Genomic DNA, 18601 nt, shown 5'->3' with positions numbered 1-18601 from the left:
CACAAATCTCTATGCACTATCATGTAAGTGATGAGGCCTAAGCACAGATTGTTTTATGCACTAAGTGATGAAACCTAACCACATATCGTTTTATGCACAAAGTGATGAAACCTAACCACATATCGTTTTATGCACTAAGTGATGAAACCTAACCACATATCGTTCTATGCACTAAGTGATGAAACCTAACCACATATCATTCTGTGCACTAAGTGATGAAACCTAACCACAGATCGTTTTATGCACAAAGTGATGAGGCCTAAGCACATACCAATCTCTGGACCAACAACAACACACACCTGGCACCAGCTGCTCTCACGTTATCAATCTCTGGACCAACAACAACAGCACACACCTGGCACCAACAGCTCTCACGTTATCAATCTCTGGACCAACAACAACAGCACACACCTGGCACCAACTGCTCTCACGTTATCAATCTCTGGACCAACAACACACACCTGGCACCAGCTGCTCTCACACCAACTGCTCTCACGTTATCAATCTCTGGACCAACAACAACACACACCTGGCACCAACTGCTCTCACCTTGCAACTTGAGGAAACCACTAAACACAACACCTGGCAACAGTGCCTCAATCAACTCTGGCACTAGACAACAACACCAGACTACTGCACCAGTGCTTCTCCGTTTATCTGTGGCCAACACTATCACAATCCTGGCAGTCATACTCGTCTCACGTTACAATCTTGTACTCAACACCCATCACTGGCATCAGAATTCAACACAAACTGTCTCAGTCATATCTTCTACCAACGAAGCAACACACCACTGGAAATGGCTTCACACTTCTGCAAAGCATCCCTGGCACCATGTCTCACGTTATCTAATCTCTGGCAAAACAACAGCTGGCACCCTGCTCTTCATCTTCAGCGACTGTCTTCCTGTTTCTCCACTTCTCTCTTTGGACCACCAAAAAAACAAAATAAAATGAATAAAATGGTTATCTCAACGATAATAATTTAGGAAAAAAAAAAAAACCAGTGGGCAACCAGTCTGTTCACCCAACTGCTGTCAGTTATATCAATCTAGACAGGTGTGCAGACAGGCAGCAGCAGCGTGCACTTTGAACAGTGCCTGACACAGGTAGTACAGGCCACAGAAACAGCTCTTCATCTTCTCCACACCTGAAACACACACTCACTTATGTTAGCAGTTTTTTTTGGGGGGAGGGGCAGGGGGGGTAGAGGTGTGTGGGGGGAGGTGTGGGAGGTGGGGGAGGGGTGTTGGGAGGGGGGGGGGTGTTGATACACCTGCAACACACTGTCAATCAGCTTCGTGTTTTGTTTTCTGACACACCTGAAACACACTGTCAGTTATCTTAGTGTCCAGGGCTTGGCACAGGAAGGCGGGGCCCAACCCTCTCCTTTACCATTTCAATTTTCCCCAACCAAAATGAGGCACCCATTCACATCCAGGCGGAGTGAGGAAATCCACGTAAACACAACACCAGGCCAAAAACAGGGCCTCAAAACCTGGTCACTAGATCACACGTCAACACCAAACTGACTCCACCATGGTGCTTCTTCTTCCTTTGTGGGCTGTGACTGCCACATTCACTGGTATGCACAAGTGGGCCATGTAGACAGTCATACTCCGTTCTCAGGGGGTACAATCATTGTACTTCAAACCCCAGTCACTGGATCAGAATTCAACACAAAACTGATTCTAGCATGGTGCTTCCTACCACACTGAAGCATGCACACCAGTGGGAAGAGCTCACCCTCCTGCAAAGCATCCCTGGCAGCCGTGTATTGTCCTTCCGTCAGGGACAGGTAACCTCTGGCAAACAACAGGATGGCACTCCTGCTCTCCCCTTGGGTCAGTTCTGTCAGTCGAGCTGTCAGTTCCTTGATTCTCTCCACTTCCTCCGGGTCTGTGGTATCTGTCCACCATGAAAAAAATGAACCATAAATAAATAAATGAATAAATAAATAGGTTATCAAACAAACAAATAAAGAAATAATAATTTAGAAAAAAAAAAATAATGCTCCGAGATGGCTAGACAGACAGACAGATCTCATGTTTAACCCCTTAACTGCTGCTGATGGAGTATACTACTCTGCCAAGGCTGATCATCACTGTGACAGGATCACGGTTACAGGTCAGGATGCTGGTCACCATTCTTTATCATCACTCCTTCCTTTTGGGACTGCTGTATTTTGGTTCAACTAAACCAACGGCACCACTGTAAAGTATGCAGTGAGTGGTTTTTGTGCTGCAGCTTCACGCCACACTGACTTCACTGTACGGTACGCACTGAGTGGTTCTTGTGCTGCAGCTTCACGCCTCACTGACTCCACTGTACAGTCACGTCACACTGACTCCACGGTACAGTACACAGTGAGTGGTTCTTGTGCTGCAGCTTCACGCCACACTGACTTCACTGTACAGTACGCAGTGAGTGGTTCTTGTGCTGCAGCTTCACGCCACACTGACTTCACTGTACAGTACGCAGTGAGTGGTTCTTGTGCTGCAGCTTCACGCCACACTGACTTCACTTCATCAAGGTTCAGCAGTCAAGGGGTCAAAGATCAGTAATCAGTCAGGTGAAGCATTGAAAATGATGTATGTTCCATCACCTCATGATAGCTACCTGATTTGCTGCTTATTCATTTCTTTTTCCTTTAAGATTTCCTTGAATATTATCATCTTTATTTCACTGACTCTCTATGATATGTGTAAAAATATGTGTACATATATATAGATATATCCTTATAACGTGAATATGTATGCAGGCATGCACTACCTGACCAGAGAGACAGAGGACAGAACAAAAGGCCCATTACCCATCTGTCTGTCAAGCAGTAAGCGCAGTCGTGTCTCCTGAGGGAAGAGACAGTCTGGGAATCGAACCATCAATGTGCTGCTCTCCTCAAACAGCCTCTCTGGCTCCAGCTGTCAGCAGAAAAAATAATAACCTGACCAGAAACATAATTCTGTAATATTACAGAAAAATATGCATAACTGATATGGATACTTATATAGCGCCTATCCTTGGTCAGAGACCAAGCTCTAAGAGTTGAACAAACACGCTTGGGCTTACAGAACCAACAACTGCCAACAGGCAGTCCACACACGCTGGGTTAAAAAAATAACACAACATAGTATTAGTCAGAACACCCAATTATCAATAACACAACATAGTATTAGTCAGAACACCCAATTATCAAGTGCAGAAAAAGACCAAAAATACTCGTCTTTATAAAATAAAAAAAAATTATAAAAAAAAAGTGGATGGACTGGGAAGGCAGAAAATATAAAGAAGACGCAAAAAAAAAAAAAAAAAAAAAAAAAAAAAAAAAAGCCAGAAACAAATAGAGCAATGAAGAGAACAGGAAATTTGCAGCACATAATTTCTGGAAGGCAGGGATACCATTCACAATTAAAACCCCTGGCACCCTCAACGGGGGATGGAGGGGGGGAGTGAAACTGGGAGGTTAACAGCACTGGATTTTTAATCTGAGGGTCCTAGGTTCAAATCATGGTCACAGCGCCTGGTGGATTAAAGGTGGAGGTCATTAAAAAAACAAGAAAAGAAAAAAAGATAAAAACTCGCAACAACTACAAAAGCCCCCAAAATGATGTTCTAAAAATAAACATGACACACAGCCAACCTTGTGCAGCAGAAGGAGGTAACTGTGGATGTGGTTGTCCCTCTGTGGAATGGAGGCCTGGTCCCCGGCCCCAGCCCCTGCTGGTGAGGTCAGCAACGTCCTCAGGCATGACAGCAGCTGGACAACACACAGTGTCTGGCCATAGTCATACTCTACAAAGCCCCAGCCCCTGCTGGTGAGGACAGCAACGTCCTCAGGCATGACAGCAGCTGGACAACACACAGTGTCTGGCCTTAGTTATACTCTACAAAGTTTCAATTTCATGTTGTACATCGTTTTTACGCCTGTTCACCAAGAGCGATGTTAGACAGTGTGCGTGTGTGTGTGTGTGCGCGCGCATGCATATGTGTGTATATGTGTGTGAGTGTGTGCACACGTATGTGTGTATATGTGTGTGAGTGTGTGCGCACGTATGTGTGTATATGTGTATGTGTGTGTGTGTGTGCACACGTGTGTGTGTGTGCATGCGTATGTGTGTATATGTGTGTGAGTATGTGCACACGTATGTGTGTATATGTGTGAGTGCGTGCGCACTTATGTGTGTATATGTGTGTGAGTGTGTGCACATGTATGTGTGTATATGTGTGTGCACATGTGTGTGTGTGTGTGTGCACGTATGTGTGTGTGTGCATGTGTATGTGTAAATACATGTGTGTGAGTGTGCACACATGTATATGTGTATATCTGTGTGAGTGTGTGTGCACACATGTATGTGTAAGTATCTAGGTTGCGGTATAGAAGAAGAGGGTGCAGGAGTGTTTTATATCTGGTTGACGTATGTTTTGTTGGTGAAGCACTTTGAATTGTCACAAATATCTTTTTCAAAAAAATATTACTATCATCAGGGCTTTTGATGAGTCACAAATTAGAGTCCCAGAAACTCTTTCACTGTGATTACAGGGGGTGCCATACAAACTTCACAGGGTCACAATAGCGATGTACACTCTGATCTAATCTTCATTACCACACACACATAATGGCAGGCACACATTCTGGTCATAACTGTCTTGGTTTCAGGGCCAAAACGTAGCAAGGGAAACAACCCTTCCTTGTAGCTGCTGATCCCAGCATTAGACAGAAGCTCTGACGCACAGTTTTCACTCTCTTTATGTATTTAAACCTAAAACTTTCAGAATGTGCCTTGATGAGCACACAGCATGCCCCTTCCCTTTTCAAAGTGCCAGGGATGAAAGTTGATGCCTCATCAGAAGCCCTGATTATCATTCCTTTCATTATGGAAGTGTGCTGACCTTGGCCTGGAGTGGGGGAGATGCAGAGGACTGCTGTAGCCGGGCGATCAGGTTCAGCACCACGTCCTGATCATAACTCCACTTCCGCTCCTCAAGCCTCTCGTACAGAGACAACACCTGGCCCGAAAAAAAAAATCATTATTTTTTTCTTTAAAAACATGTTAAGAAGAGCATTTGTGACCAGCTTCCACAAAATGATAGATAAGTCGAATTTTGAGGATATAAAGATATATACACCATAGAAAAGAAGACAAAAAGACCTTTCCAATGATGTATAAAACATATTCCTCAGTTTAAAAAATGTAGAAGTTCTGGTAGTTCAAAGTGTGTTAGTAGTGCGGCAGCCATTTTGAGAAAAACAGCTTTAAAGTTTTGCAACTGACTCGAGATTTTTCCCTAGTAACCAGGCTTTGTTTTAGCTGTATGCCTGTGAAAGTTAGGCAGGTTATCCAACTAGGGTTTGTACATGCTTTGGGCAATGATATTCACACTTGATGATAATATTCATGTAATTTGGAATGGTTATTTTGGGGTGTAATAGAGTTTTTCCTTTTGATCTCTCAACAAGCAAAGCTTATTTTGTTTTCATTTCTTTTACATCAAAATCAGAATGATGCACATCTAAATTTTGATTTTGTTAAGAATTGAAATAAACCTGTGATTTGCCCTCTAAGTATCTTCCATTTCCACTTTATTATGTTTATATGTACCTGCCTACATGTTTATTTTTAGTATTTCTTTTTCTTTTTATGTTAATGTATTCTATTAAGATACTGAATAGATATTAATGTAAAATATGCTGTTTTGGGGGATAATTGCTCTACAACATCGGCACGTAGGTGCGGAAATTAACTAAATTTTCAAATTTATAGTTTGAGTTCAGCAAAAACAGCAAGATATGTTGTAATTTAGAGGTTGAACTATGCACTGGTGCAAAAAACTCGATTTACGCCAGATGGACCCTCAGCACTTTGTAGCGCAAATGAATGCAGCGCAAGTTACCTATCATTCTGTGGGAGACACATTTTGACATGACAAAAATGGTAAATAATAAATATATATGACAGATAGGTAGATATAGACCGATAAAGAAAGAGAGAAAGAAAGAAAGAAGAAAGAAAGAAAGAAGATCATAAAAAGAGAACTTTCATTCAACCCTGTTTCCTCCCTTCACCTGTTCATCAAAAAACACAGGGACCAACCTTGTCCAAGTCGGCGTCTCCATACAGAGGTATCAGCTTCCTCATCGCTTCTTCCTGTTTGTCCCCGTCACTGTAGGATACACGTCACATCATCACATTATCCACATTTCCTATTTTGTCAGTGACATTCACATCAACACATTAAGGTGTCATTCACATCAACACATAATCCATTTCTTTCTTTCTTTCTTCTTCTTTTTTTGTTTTTTTTTTTTAAATCATTTCATTCAATTCTAAGGTATAAATGGGTATGCAGTCACATTCACTTGCTCAATTTCTAGCTTTTGCTGTTGAGAAAATGCACAGTATATAATTCTTCTTCTTCTTTGTTCGTGGGCTGCAACTCCTACTTTCACTTGTATGTACACAAGTGGGCTTTTACGTATAAATAAAAAAAACTAAAACACATGGATAAAAATGCTGCAAATTCATAAGTGTATGGGGAGGGGTGGGGTGGGGGGGAAGGGAGAGAAAAATAATATGTAATCAGAGCGATTCATAATATATGAGTGATAACTGATCATATTGCAATGGGCCGATGTATAGGCTGCAGGACAATACATGGTTTCCAGTGTGAGCTACGACCACAATCATTGGAACCATCCTCCACACTGGATGTCTGGTCAACAACACATCTGCATCTGCATGTAATACACATTTTAAGTCTGGTCCAGCAAAGACAAATCTCCTTGAAAGTGAAACAACAAAGAAAATAATAATAAAAAAAATCCAAAAAGAGGTTCCACGGCAGAATTAGTAAGGCAGTTGACTTTTGATCCAGTGTTGACCAGTGTTCATGGTTAAAGGCCAGTTTTGACACAGTGTTGTGTCCTTTGAAAAGGTATTTTACTCCACTCACTCCAGCCATGTGTGAACAGGTACCTGATCTGTCTGGGAAGGTTAACTCACTCTGGACGATGGAACGCAATAGCATTCCTGATGTAAGGCTGCGTTCCGGACGACGGAATGCTATAGCGGTTTTGACAATTAAAATTTTTTCCGCATTTTCCTCATGGGGTAGCATAACAATCGCAGCTACACCAGGCGTTGGGAATGTGTCAAGGGTCGAATGGAAAGTTTCTTCATGGGATTTCATTACAACACACTCCACAGTGAGCCAGTGAGTTCAGGACCCCACACGACAAGCTAATCTACATACATATCGAAAATGGCGTCACTGGCGATACAAGTGGAAATTTTTGGAGCAAACTAGCTCATGACAGTGGCTTTTACTGCTGCTGAAGTGACTGAAATGCTTCAGACTGAAGGTTTCGACATCAACGATGATAATGAAGACGTTGAATAAAGTATCTGCAGTAAAGAAAGCTACCAGCAAGAAGGTACTGATAGAGACTCAGCTTCTGAGAGCAGTCAAGAGGGAGGGGGAGGGGCATTGACATGACATGAGGAGAAGGGTCAGTGGGTCAAGTACAGTGAGTTTCATTCAGTTAATTCATGTTTTGTATTTTTTATGATTTTTTTCCTAACCCAAACAAATGGGTCGTCTGTAGGGAAAAGCAAGGAGATAACTATTCGTCCGGAGTGAGTTAAAACCATGATAAGAGAGGACTGGGCGCCGCTTTCTGACAGCCCAAGACACAGCGGATATGAATTCACTGCTCTGATGACTGTAAAAGGCTGTGGACCTTTAACCTTTTAACAGCTCACATGCTACTCCTGCTGTCAATCAAACCACTCACTTTTCATAGAGTTCAATCAGCTTTTCATAGACGCCGACCATGTCCTCACTGGGCACCTGACTAGGGTTCTTGGTGTGCATGCTGCTCAGTCCCTGAAAGACAACAAGAAGAGAGGAGAGAAAGACGCTGGATTAGAGAGCTCTTTCATGATGTACTCCAAGGGTATGTGAGTGTTCCGTGTGTGTGTGTGTGTGTGTGTGTGTGTGCTGCAAACACTTGCAAGTTAAAAAAAAAAGAAAAAAGTATTCACTATCAAATCCTCCAGTATTTTTTGTTTGTCCGTGTGTGTGTGTGTGTGTGTGTGTGTGCTGGACAGTGCAGAAGAATATTTTCTATAAGCTCTGGAGCATTTGTTTTCCCTTTGTGTATTTCCTGCCTCAACCCAATACCTCACTGAAGCCAGGTGTGAACAGAAACCTGACTCCTGCTGGGGAAGGTCAAAACGGGAGGTGTCCAGTGGGCCCTGCCTTACTATGCCCAGCCCTGGACACAGTGAAGTAAATTCACAGCCCTGGACACAATGAAGTCATTTCACTGCCCTGGACACAGTAAAGTCAATTCACAACCCTGGACACAGTGAAGTAAATTCACAGCCCTGGCCACAGTGAAGTCAGTTCACAACCCTGGACACAGTGAAGTCACTTCACAACCCTGGACACAGTGAAGTCATTTCACAGCCCTCATGTCCATAAAAGGCCACAAAGACCTTTTGTTCAATCTTTGAACCACTGACCACATGAGTGCAGCGAAAGAGAGAGCCGCGGTCCACCTACCTGCCAGGCCAGCAGCTGGTCGGGGGACACCTGGGCGGCGCGGTGATATGCCTTCAGGGCCTGCTCGTACTGCTCTAGCCCCTCCGCTGCCACGCCCACAAAGACCAGTGCATTGTAGTTGTTCTTGTCTTCTGCCAGCGCCACCTGCCCACAAACACCAGTGCATTGTAGTTGTTCTTGTCTTCCGCCAGCGCCACCTGCCATGCGGTCGCAATTAGGGAAAGTTGCAGCTTCCGATAGTGCATAAATTCTCAAAACAGTCTTGCCATTATGTCATATCGGAAAGTGGGATGGAAAGTGGGAGCTTCCGATAACGCATAAATTCTCACAACTGATCGAAATACATGTCCCTGATGCTTTGAATCAATGGTGATGGTTGGATGGTGTGGTCATCAGGCAGGTCCTTGGGACCTAAAAATCAAAAACTGAACACATAAAAAAAAGAAGTGAAAATCCTGCATGGGAGCTTGTCTGACACCAGGATTGGCTGCACGAAAAAGAGTTCTTTTTGACTCACTTGTGTAAACAAAGTGAGTCTATGTTCTAACCCGGTGTTCGGTTGTGTGTGTGTGTGTGTGTGTCTGTGTGTCCGTGGTAAACTTTAACACTGACATTTTCTCTGCAAATACTTTGTCAGTTGACACCAAATTAGGCATAAAAATAGGAAAAATTTAGTTCTTTCCAGTCATCTTGTTTAAAACAATATTGCACCACTGGGATGGGCACAAAAAAATTAAAAAAAGAAGCCAAATTATATGCAAACTGCATTTTCTGTTATTTATATATTTTTTATTCTCTAAACTTGGCACTTTGATCGATATTCTGACACAACAACAAGAGCAGTCATTTTTATCATTTTTTTGTTCAAACAGGAACTTCTTTTGCTAAGCATGGAAGTTATATTTATTTTGCAAACATTTTGGTGCAGACAGTAAAAATGGGAAATTAATCTGTAATTAATGCTAGGGGACTTAAGATCTTTTTCATCTTAAACATTACATTTTGAAATCATACTCAATACATAAAAAGCTTGTGTGTTTTACTCTCAGTGTACAGGGCTTTCACTATGTTCATTCGCCCAAGTGGTCTTTTTCAGAAAATACTAAAATCAATATGGCGAGTGGACTTTATAGATGTATTGGCTGAGCCCTGAAGGTTATGGGAAAAAAATCAATTGCGTAAACATATTTATACATACTCAAAGCGCGTGCTCATATTCTTCACGAACGCGAATGACGCCATTTTGTTTCAAGTTGTTGACCTGCCCGTTCAATCCTATATTCAATTGACAATACAAGATAACATGTAATGGAAAGTTGGAGAAGGAGACTGTTAAATATTTATTCAGAGAAAGATTTGTGAACGCCTCATCACTTACTGGATTATGCCCCAAACTGCCATAAAAATATCCACAGAATCAGTCGGAATTCACAGTTAAAAATTGTAAACCATGCGAGTTAATACCCTTGAACTGATGAAACGAAAAAATTTCCAGTCTTGACTTTTCTCAAAATGACGTCCTTTTCACTTTATACAATGTTTAGAAGTACTTGTACTTGGCTCTAGTTTAACAAAATACTCAATTTTCATATCAACTTTAAAACTATAAAACTAGAATGAACATCAAAGAGAAATTGAATCGACCATGTCGCACTACATTCCTGGCGGGTGTAACTAAACTTGTACATCTATCTTGATCCACAGAAAATGGCTAAATGTTGCAGTGTGATTCCGGCGATAGCCACGTCTCCTTTACCGCGGACTTAAAAAGAATTTTTTTATTGCCCTTAAAGATTTTTTGAATGCCCAAGATACACCAGAATAATATGATTTAAACAGCTTTATCACTGCGAATACCGCAATCGATTTATCGCCCTTTAAAAAAAGTATGTTCAAATATTAAATTTTAGAATGTTAGTTAAGGAGCCACGATAGTGTAATGGGTAAGACAGTTTCTTCTCACCTGAACACGCAGGGTTCGAACCTGGTTAGGACTTTCCTTTTTTCTTTTTTAACCCAGAGCTTTATAATAACAAGTACAGAACACATTTTAACGATTAGATTTTTTTTTTTAAAGTGTATCACAAGTGAGTCTTGAAGGCCTTGCCTCACTTGCTTCGTTCATGTCTTGACCCAGAAGCTATGATGACAAAAGGACATGCCTGCCTTTGTATGCATGTAGCAATGCATTTTTTATTTGAAATAGAGCAATTCTCTAAAGGACCACCGAGAATCATGGTAAGACTAAAACAGACCCATTTCCCAATACTTTTAGCAACAGATGCCCTGCAAAATGACACATTTATCACTGTCCATTGTAACAAAATCTTTTGCAAATATGATAAATGAAGTCAAGGATGCAGTGGCTGAGTAATTCAAGTGATATATTTTCAATCCGAGGGTCCTAGGTTTGAATACCAGGTTGCGATATCTGGTGAGATGAGGGTGGAAAATTTTCTGATCTTCCAAGTCCACAGATGTGCAGACCTGCTACTAGTGCTAGTTCCTGAACCCCATTGTGTGTGTACACAAGCAGAAGATCAAATAAGCATATTGAAAATACTGAAGTAGTGTAATCTGTGTCAGCATCTGGGGTCGTGGAAACAAGATTCAAACATACTCAGTATGCATACCATTGGAAACAAAGTATGACTGCTTACATGGCAGGGGAAAAACTGTCATACAATAATACATGTAGATGCCCACCCACTGATATAAGTGAATCATTGAATGTGAAAGACACAACACATAAAAGCAGAAGAGGACAAATCCATGGCAAAATAAAGAGAAAGTTTTTCTGTCTAACACTGGGCTCCAATGCAACAAAGAAAAGTTTTGCATGTGTGTGTGCAAACATGTGTGCAACTGAAAAGGAAAAACTGATAATGATATGAAATATACCTTGCATTGTTTCAAGGCTTCTTTGAATTCTTTATTGCGAATCGCCTCCCTTGCAGCCTTCAGGGCATTCTTCACTTCCTTGCTGCTCATCGTGGGTCCTGCTGACTGGCTCTGCTGGTTTCTGTGGTGTTCGGCTGTCAGACTGCAATGAGGTATCAGCACAATGTGAACAGACAGAACAAGCAATAACATATTTCAATGGAACCAACATCAAATCTAATGAATCATTGCCAGTACACTCTTGTTTCTGTTAACAGAGATACCACAGTGACAGCTTCTGACTGTAGAACGTGTTGTCTGGCATTGCCATGTTAAACATGTAGTCTGCAACGGCGACAACCGTCTGCAGTCTTAGCGCTTCCATACGTACGCTTCTGAGGAGAAAAACGACAAAATTGGATAACAGATTTAGCAGACATGATCTGTGTTTAAACGGTATGCTTATAGTTTTTAACATCACCAGATAAATATGAACTACTCAGTCATAATTGTGCAAAACGGATTTACCTAAAATCGAAAGTTTCAGAACACACCTGGCACAGCCGCCGTGTCAGCTTTGGATGTAGTTTCGGTCAGGCTTATCTCCCTTTGGAAAGAACGCCATGGAAGGGAGGTAAGCTCAATCAATAACCTCCAAAATTTCCAGTCACGTGACAACCATGGCTGACAGCGACGAAGATAGCACACCCTCCTCTTCTGAAAAACAACAAACAGACGCCGGACCACGGATTGTCACCATCACAAAAACTTCCACAGGGTTCGGTTTTAATGTCCGAGGTCAGATCAGTGAAGGCGGTGTACTGAAATCCATCAACGGAGTTTTGTATGCGCCTCTACAGCATGTCAGCGAAGTTCTTGAGGGCGGAGCCGCTCAGAAGGCAGGCGTGCGAAAAGGCGATCGTATTTTGGAAGTGTATGTTGACTGATATTACTCAACTGTATATCTGTGTGGAGGGCGATGTCCAGTTTTACTTTTTAGGGTTAGAAATCCCATGCTTACTTTTCATGACTGCTTGTATGTAATAATTGTGGTTATTTTGTTGCTCGTTCTATGTTCAAGCCAGTGCCTATCGAGTTCAGTTAATGCGGAAGTTTTTCTTGTTGTTGTTGTTGTTGTTGTTGTTTTTTTTATTCCTTGAGAACAGTTGAAAATGATAAGTTATCATGAATGAAAACTGCATTTAAGCGGTATTTAATGAATAAAATTCGATCAAACAGCAAAGTAGTGTACATATTCAGACCAACACAGGGAAAAAATAACATGCAATACAGAGTATGTGTACATTTACGTACATGACATTACTGTTTTAACCTCCCCCTCCCACCTAGCGCAACACTCAGTCACACACACACACACACACACACACACACACACACACACACACACACACACACACACACACACACACACACACACACACACACACACACACACAGAGAGAGAGAGAGAGAGAGAGAGGAATCAGCTGAGTCAACATGTTTATCTCTTCCATTTTCATTGTAAGAATGTTATAGTACAGTAGAACAAATCCAGCGATCATTCTTTCAGTCAGAAGAAAGGAAAATGGGCTGTTCAAACTTAAATACGAAGAAATAAGTAATATTTATGGAATTGCTGGTAAACATGAACAACACATTTACAGTAAAACTAAAAGACAGATTGCATCATTGATCTGCAGATGGAAACTGAACTGTTTCAAGACAAAATACATAAAAAGTGTTTCCTGTTTGTGTGGTAATCCTATAACAAGTGACCATATATTTACTTTCGGCATGTTAAAATGTCATATACCTGTACTTGCATCTTTTCCGATGCAAGAAGTATTGGACTCATCACTTTTATTGTTCAGTTTCTTTAAATTGGGTTTGAAAGGCAATTACCTACTTTTTTTTTCCTACCTAGGGTGTAACTGATTTTGCTGTTCAAAAGCAATGCAGTCCAGAAGTTGTCTAAATAGAGAATGGTGGCTGACATTCTGACCTGTAGGCTCAATCTTAACTCAGTGAGGTAACATCCGTTCAGTTCACTGACGACCATATTTGTCAGCAGTATGATAATCATTCAGTTCACTGACGACCATTCTTGTCAGCATGGTGACAATATCATTCAGTTCACTGATGACCACGCATGTCAGCAGCGTGACAATATCATTCAGTTCCTTCAGGGAGGAAGGTGGCAGAATGGTTAAGACGCTCAGCTGCCAATACAGAGAGTCCGTGAGGGTGTGGGTTCGAATCCCGCTCTCGCCCTTTCTCCTAAGTTTGACTGGAAAATCAAACTGAGCGTCTAGTCTTTCGGATGAGACGATAAACCGAGGTCCCGTGTGCAGCACGCACTTGGCGCACTGAAAAAGAACCCATGGCAACGAGAGTGTTGTCCTCTGGCGAAATTACGTAAAATGAAATCCACTTTCATAGGTACACAAATATGTAAGCATGCACTCAAGGCCTGACTAAGCGCGTTGGGTTATGCTGCTGGTCAGGCATCTGCTCAACAGATGTGGTGTAGCGTGTATGGATTTGTCCGAACGCAGTGACGCCTCCTTGAGAAAGTGAAACTGAAACTGAAACTCAGTTCACTGACAGTCATACATGTCAGTAGGGTGACAATATTATTCAGTTCACTGACAGTCATACTTGTCAGCAGGGTGACAATATCATTCAGTTCACTGACAGTCACACATGGTAGCAGGGTGACAATATCATTCAGTTCACTGACGACCATACATGTCAGCAGCTTGACAATATTCAGTTCAGTGACAGTCATACATGTCAGCAGGGTCACAATTTTATTTAGTTCACTGACAGTCATACATGTCAGCAGCATGAAAATATCATTCAGTTCACTGACACTAGTGACAGTCATACATGTTAGCAGTGTGACAATATCATTCAGTTCACTGATGACCATGCAAAAGGTAAAAAAGGTATTTTATATGTATTGTTATATTGAATAATGTATATATATGTTTGATCAGAAATGGGGTCAATGTGGAAGGAGCAACACACAAACAGGTGGTGGACTATATCCGCTCTGGAGGCGATGTGCTTACTCTTACAGGTACATGTACATCAGCATCAACAAGCATGTGTGTGTGTTTGAGTGTGAGCATGTGTATGTGTGTGTGTGTTTGTGTATGTGAGTATGAAGGTGTGTGTGCATTATGTGTATGAGGTGTGTATACGTGTTCATGTGTTTGGGTGTGTCCAACTCTAAGGTATGCGTGTGAGAGTATGAAGGTGAGTATACATCATGTGTGTGAGTAAGTGTGAGAGGTGTGTGTGTGCGTGTGTGTGTGTGTGTGTGTGTGTGTGTGTAACTATAAGGGTATGTAATGTGTGTCCCATGCCATCAAATAAAATCTACATTTTGTGCACATGTTTGAATGTTTTTCATCAGTACAATTGTAGTATTTATTTTTATTCATAAATTATGAATAAATGAAATGGCCAGCAGAATGTTGTTGATAAATGTTACTTGTGTGTATCTTCCTCTGTCCTGTGTATGCTGGTACAATAATATGAAAAATAGTGCATATTCTTGACTAGACTCTCAGTTTGATTTTCCAGTCAAAACTTGGGAGAAAGGGTGAGAGCGGGATACCAGCCCAGACCCTCACAGACTGTGTTGGTAGATGGTCTTCTTCACCATTCTGCAACCTTCCTCCTGCATACTTCATCTTCTGTCTATCTCTATATCTATATGATCTATCTATCTATCTATCTGCATATCTACCTATCTATATTTGTATCTATCCATCTATCAATCTATCTAATAATCTAGATCTAGCTATCTAGTAATGATAATGATTAGTATTTATATACTAATAGCACTGAATCTTGTCCAGAGACAATCAAAGCACTCTCACACCAGTCATTCACACGCATGTATAATTCTAAACTTGAGAAACTGCCTATCTGTCTGCTCTCTCTCTCTCTCTCTCTCTCTCTCTCTCTCTCTCTCTCTCTCTCTCTCTCTCCGGCACGCACTGCTGGAACAATCTCCCCAAACATCTCAAAGAACCCTTTTCCACCACAACATTCAAAGAGAAACTTGGACAGTACATGCGTGCTGAAAGCCAGACTGAAAATCTGGTATAATATTGTCGAATTGCGTCAATCTCAAAATGCATCAATCAGTTGATAACGTATCACGCCATAGAATATTGTTTTCAGAGATCTTCTCTTTACAGTGGACACAAACTAACAAAATCAAACTCTAGTCTGGTCACGTCTACAATTCTGAAAACTTACATGTATTACAAATTGTGAACCATCCTCACCCAACTCTTTTTTTTCCCCGCACTGACATATCTTTACTGTTTACATCTCTCTCTCTCTCTCTCTCTCTTTCTTTCACAGAATGTGTCTATCTATCCATATCCCTATTACCCATCACCTTATTTGCTGTCTTTTATGTCTCTTACATCTGTGTTTAAAATTTTATCATTACTTTTCTGTGTTAATTTTACTTGAATCATTCATGTGTAGCATTCATGCTAGGGTTTTGTTGTTGTTTTTCCCTTGGTGTGTGTGTGTGTGTGTGTTAGTGTGTGTGTGTGTGTGTGTGCGTGTGTGCGTGTGTGTATGTGTGTGTTACTCGCTTCCGTTTTGTACAGATGTGAGCGATGTTGTGTTTCTCAGTGTGACGCTGTGTTATACTTGTACATTATACATGTATTAAGTATTAAGCATAACTACATTTACATGTGTACATGTTTGTGTGTCTCTTAGAACAACGGCAGATGTGTAAGTCGGCCAGAGTGCTAATATCTTCACCGTTGGAAAAATAAAGATTCATTCTCTCTCTCTCTCTCTCTCTCTCTCTCTCTCTCTATATATATATATATATATATATATGCACAGAGAGAGAGAGAGAGAGAGAGAGAGATAAACGGCATGTATACATGTACGTGAAATGTGCGGCAGTGATCTGGGTGCCGGACCAGGTGGCCGAGAAGCTGGAGCCCAGTGACGACTCGTCGGGTCCCTCCTACATTGACTACTCTGAGCGCCGCTCTCTGCCCATCTCCATACCTGACTACCAGAACGTGGCCCATGGCGGAGAGAAGTTTGTGGTGAGGGGGAAGCAGAGAAAAACTGCCATGGCGTTTGTGAAGGGAGGGAAGAGTGGAGGGAGGAAGGGCTGGTGTTGGGGTGAGATGGATGGTGGGGGTTGAAGGCTAGTGAGGGGGTGGGATGGATGGTGGGGGTTGAAGGCTGGTGTGGGGGTGGGATGGATGGTGGGGGTTGAAGGCTGCTGTTGGTAAATGGAAATCATGGCGAAGATCTGCTGAAGAGTTGTTTCATTGAACTTTTTTTTTTCTTTTTTCTTCTTTTTTTAATCATTGAGACACTAATTTTTCTGCCTCTTTTTTTGTTTTGTTTTTTTGTTTGTTTGTTGTTTTTTTCTTGGTAATTATTCTTTCTTTTTTTTTCATCCTTAACTGCCATAAAAATATCCACAGAATCAGTCAGAATTCACAGTTAAAAATTGTAAACCATGCGAGTTAATACCCTTGAACTGATCATGATGAAATGAAAAAATTTCCAGTCTTGACTTTTCTCAAAATGAAGTCCTTTTCGCTTCTTACGACGTTTAGAAGTACTTGTTCTTGGCTCTACATGTTATTAGTTTAACAAAATACTAAATTTTCATATCAACTTTAAAACTATAAAACTAGAATGAACATAAAAGAGAAATTGAATCGACTGTGTTGTACTACATTCCCGGCGGGTGTAACTAAACTTGTACATCTATCTAGATCTAGTGAAAACGGCTAAATGTTGCAGTGTGATTGCGGCAATAGCCATTAAAAAGAATTTTGTATTGCCCTTAAAGATTTTTTGAATGCCCAAGATACACCAGAATAATATGATTTAAACAGCGTTCTCACTGCTAATACCACAATTGATTTATCGCCCTTTAAAAAAGTATGTTTAAATTTTAGAACATCAGTTAAGGAGCCACGATAGTGTAATGGATAAGGCAGTTTCTTCTCACCCGAACACGCGGGGTTCGAATCTGGTTAGGACTTACTTTTTTTTTTTTTTTTTTTTTTTAATGCAAAGCTTTATAATAACAAATACAGAACACATTTTAACGATTTATTTTATTTTTTATTTTTTTAAGTGTATCACAAGTGAGTTGAAGGCCTTGCCTCTCTTGTTGTTGCATTTGTTTGGGGTTTGGTTTTGGTGTTGTTGTTTTTTGTTGTTGTTTTTTGTTTTGTTGTTGTTGTTTTTATTCTTTTGGAGGGAGGGTTTGTTTTGTTGGGGTTTTTTTTTGGGGGGAGAGGGTTTATTGTTGTTTTTGTTTTTTTGGGGAGAGGGTTTGTTGTTGTTTTTTGGTGTGAGGGTTTGTTGTTGTTTTGGGGGGACGGTTTGTGGGTTTGTTGTTGTTTTGGAGGGACAGTTTGTTGTTTTTGTTTTTTGGGGGGAGGGTTTGGTTGTTGTTGTTTTTTTTTTGGGGGGGGGGGGGTGCGGGGGGGGGAGTTGTTGTTTTTGGGGGGAGGGCTTGTTTTTGTTTTTTTGGGGGGAAGGTTTGTTGGTTTTTTGGGGGAAGGTTTGTTGTTTTTGTTTTTTTTGCAGGGAGGATTTGTTGTTTTTGGGGGGAGGGTTTGTTGTTGGGTTTTTTTGGGGGGGAGGAAGAGGGGAGGGAGGGTTTGTTGTTGTTTTTGTTTTTTGGGGGGAGGGCTTGTTTTTGTTTTTTGGGGGGAGGGTTTGTTGTTGTTGTTTTTGGGGGAGGGCTTGTTTTTGTTTTTTGGGGGGAGGGTTTGTTGTTGTTGGTTTTTTTGGGGGAGGGCTTGTTTTTGTTTTTTGGGTGGAGGGTTTGTTTTTGTTTTTTGTACCGCAGATGTGGTGTAGCATATATGGATAGTCCACACACTTTGACACCTTGAAACTGAAACTTTCCAGGTGTACAACATTTACATGGCGGGGAGGCACCTGTGTTCTCGGCGCTACAGAGAATTTGACAGCCTGCACCAGAACCTGAAACGAGAGTTCTCTGACTTCTCATTTCCCAAGCTGCCAGAGAAGAAGATTTTCCAGCTGTCAGAACAGCAGTTGGACCACAGGCGTAGAGGGCTGGAACAGTATCTGGAAGAAGGTGACCATTTGGATACAGTAGAAAT

At 41.3% G+C, this 18601-nt stretch overlaps 3 protein-coding genes across 3 annotated transcripts in view; 1 reads left to right on the top strand and 2 right to left on the bottom strand.

The window, feature by feature from the left end:
• Positions 1-691, bottom strand: part of LOC143282257 (tetratricopeptide repeat protein 37-like) — a 52988-nt gene extending 52297 nt beyond the window's left edge. Inside the window, exon 1 of the mRNA XM_076587856.1 lies at positions 550-691. Within this exon, the coding sequence (XP_076443971.1) occupies positions 550-691 (142 nt within the window). The remainder of the gene's footprint in view (positions 1-549) is intronic.
• A 354-nt stretch (positions 692-1045) lies between these two features.
• LOC143282256 (superkiller complex protein 3-like) lies at positions 1046-12130 on the bottom strand. The gene is made up of 10 exons (XM_076587855.1): positions 11999-12130; positions 11466-11607; positions 8565-8708; positions 7792-7883; positions 6092-6161; positions 4890-5006; positions 3640-3756; positions 2812-2920; positions 1746-1907; positions 1046-1149 (listed from the first exon to the last, which is right to left on the bottom strand). The coding sequence occupies exons 2-10, from the start codon at positions 11553-11555 to the stop codon at positions 1046-1048; spliced, it is 1005 nt and encodes a 334-aa protein (XP_076443970.1). The 5' UTR covers positions 11556-11607; positions 11999-12130.
• LOC143282044 (sorting nexin-27-like) overlaps positions 12116-18601 on the top strand; it is a 35817-nt gene continuing 29331 nt past the window's right edge. The window contains exons 1-4 of the mRNA XM_076587478.1: positions 12116-12378; positions 14444-14526; positions 16395-16543; positions 18384-18576. Coding sequence (XP_076443593.1) covers positions 12125-12378; positions 14444-14526; positions 16395-16543; positions 18384-18576 — 679 coding nt within the window. The 5' untranslated portion in view covers positions 12116-12124. The remainder of the gene's footprint in view (positions 12379-14443; positions 14527-16394; positions 16544-18383; positions 18577-18601) is intronic.

The sequence above is a fragment of the Babylonia areolata genome, chromosome 5 (genome assembly GCF_041734735.1).
Source record: "Babylonia areolata isolate BAREFJ2019XMU chromosome 5, ASM4173473v1, whole genome shotgun sequence".
NCBI lineage: Eukaryota > Metazoa > Mollusca > Gastropoda > Neogastropoda > Buccinidae > Babylonia > Babylonia areolata.
The sequence above is the reverse complement of the archived record's forward strand: the minus strand, read 5'-3'. Positions and strand labels throughout refer to the sequence as shown.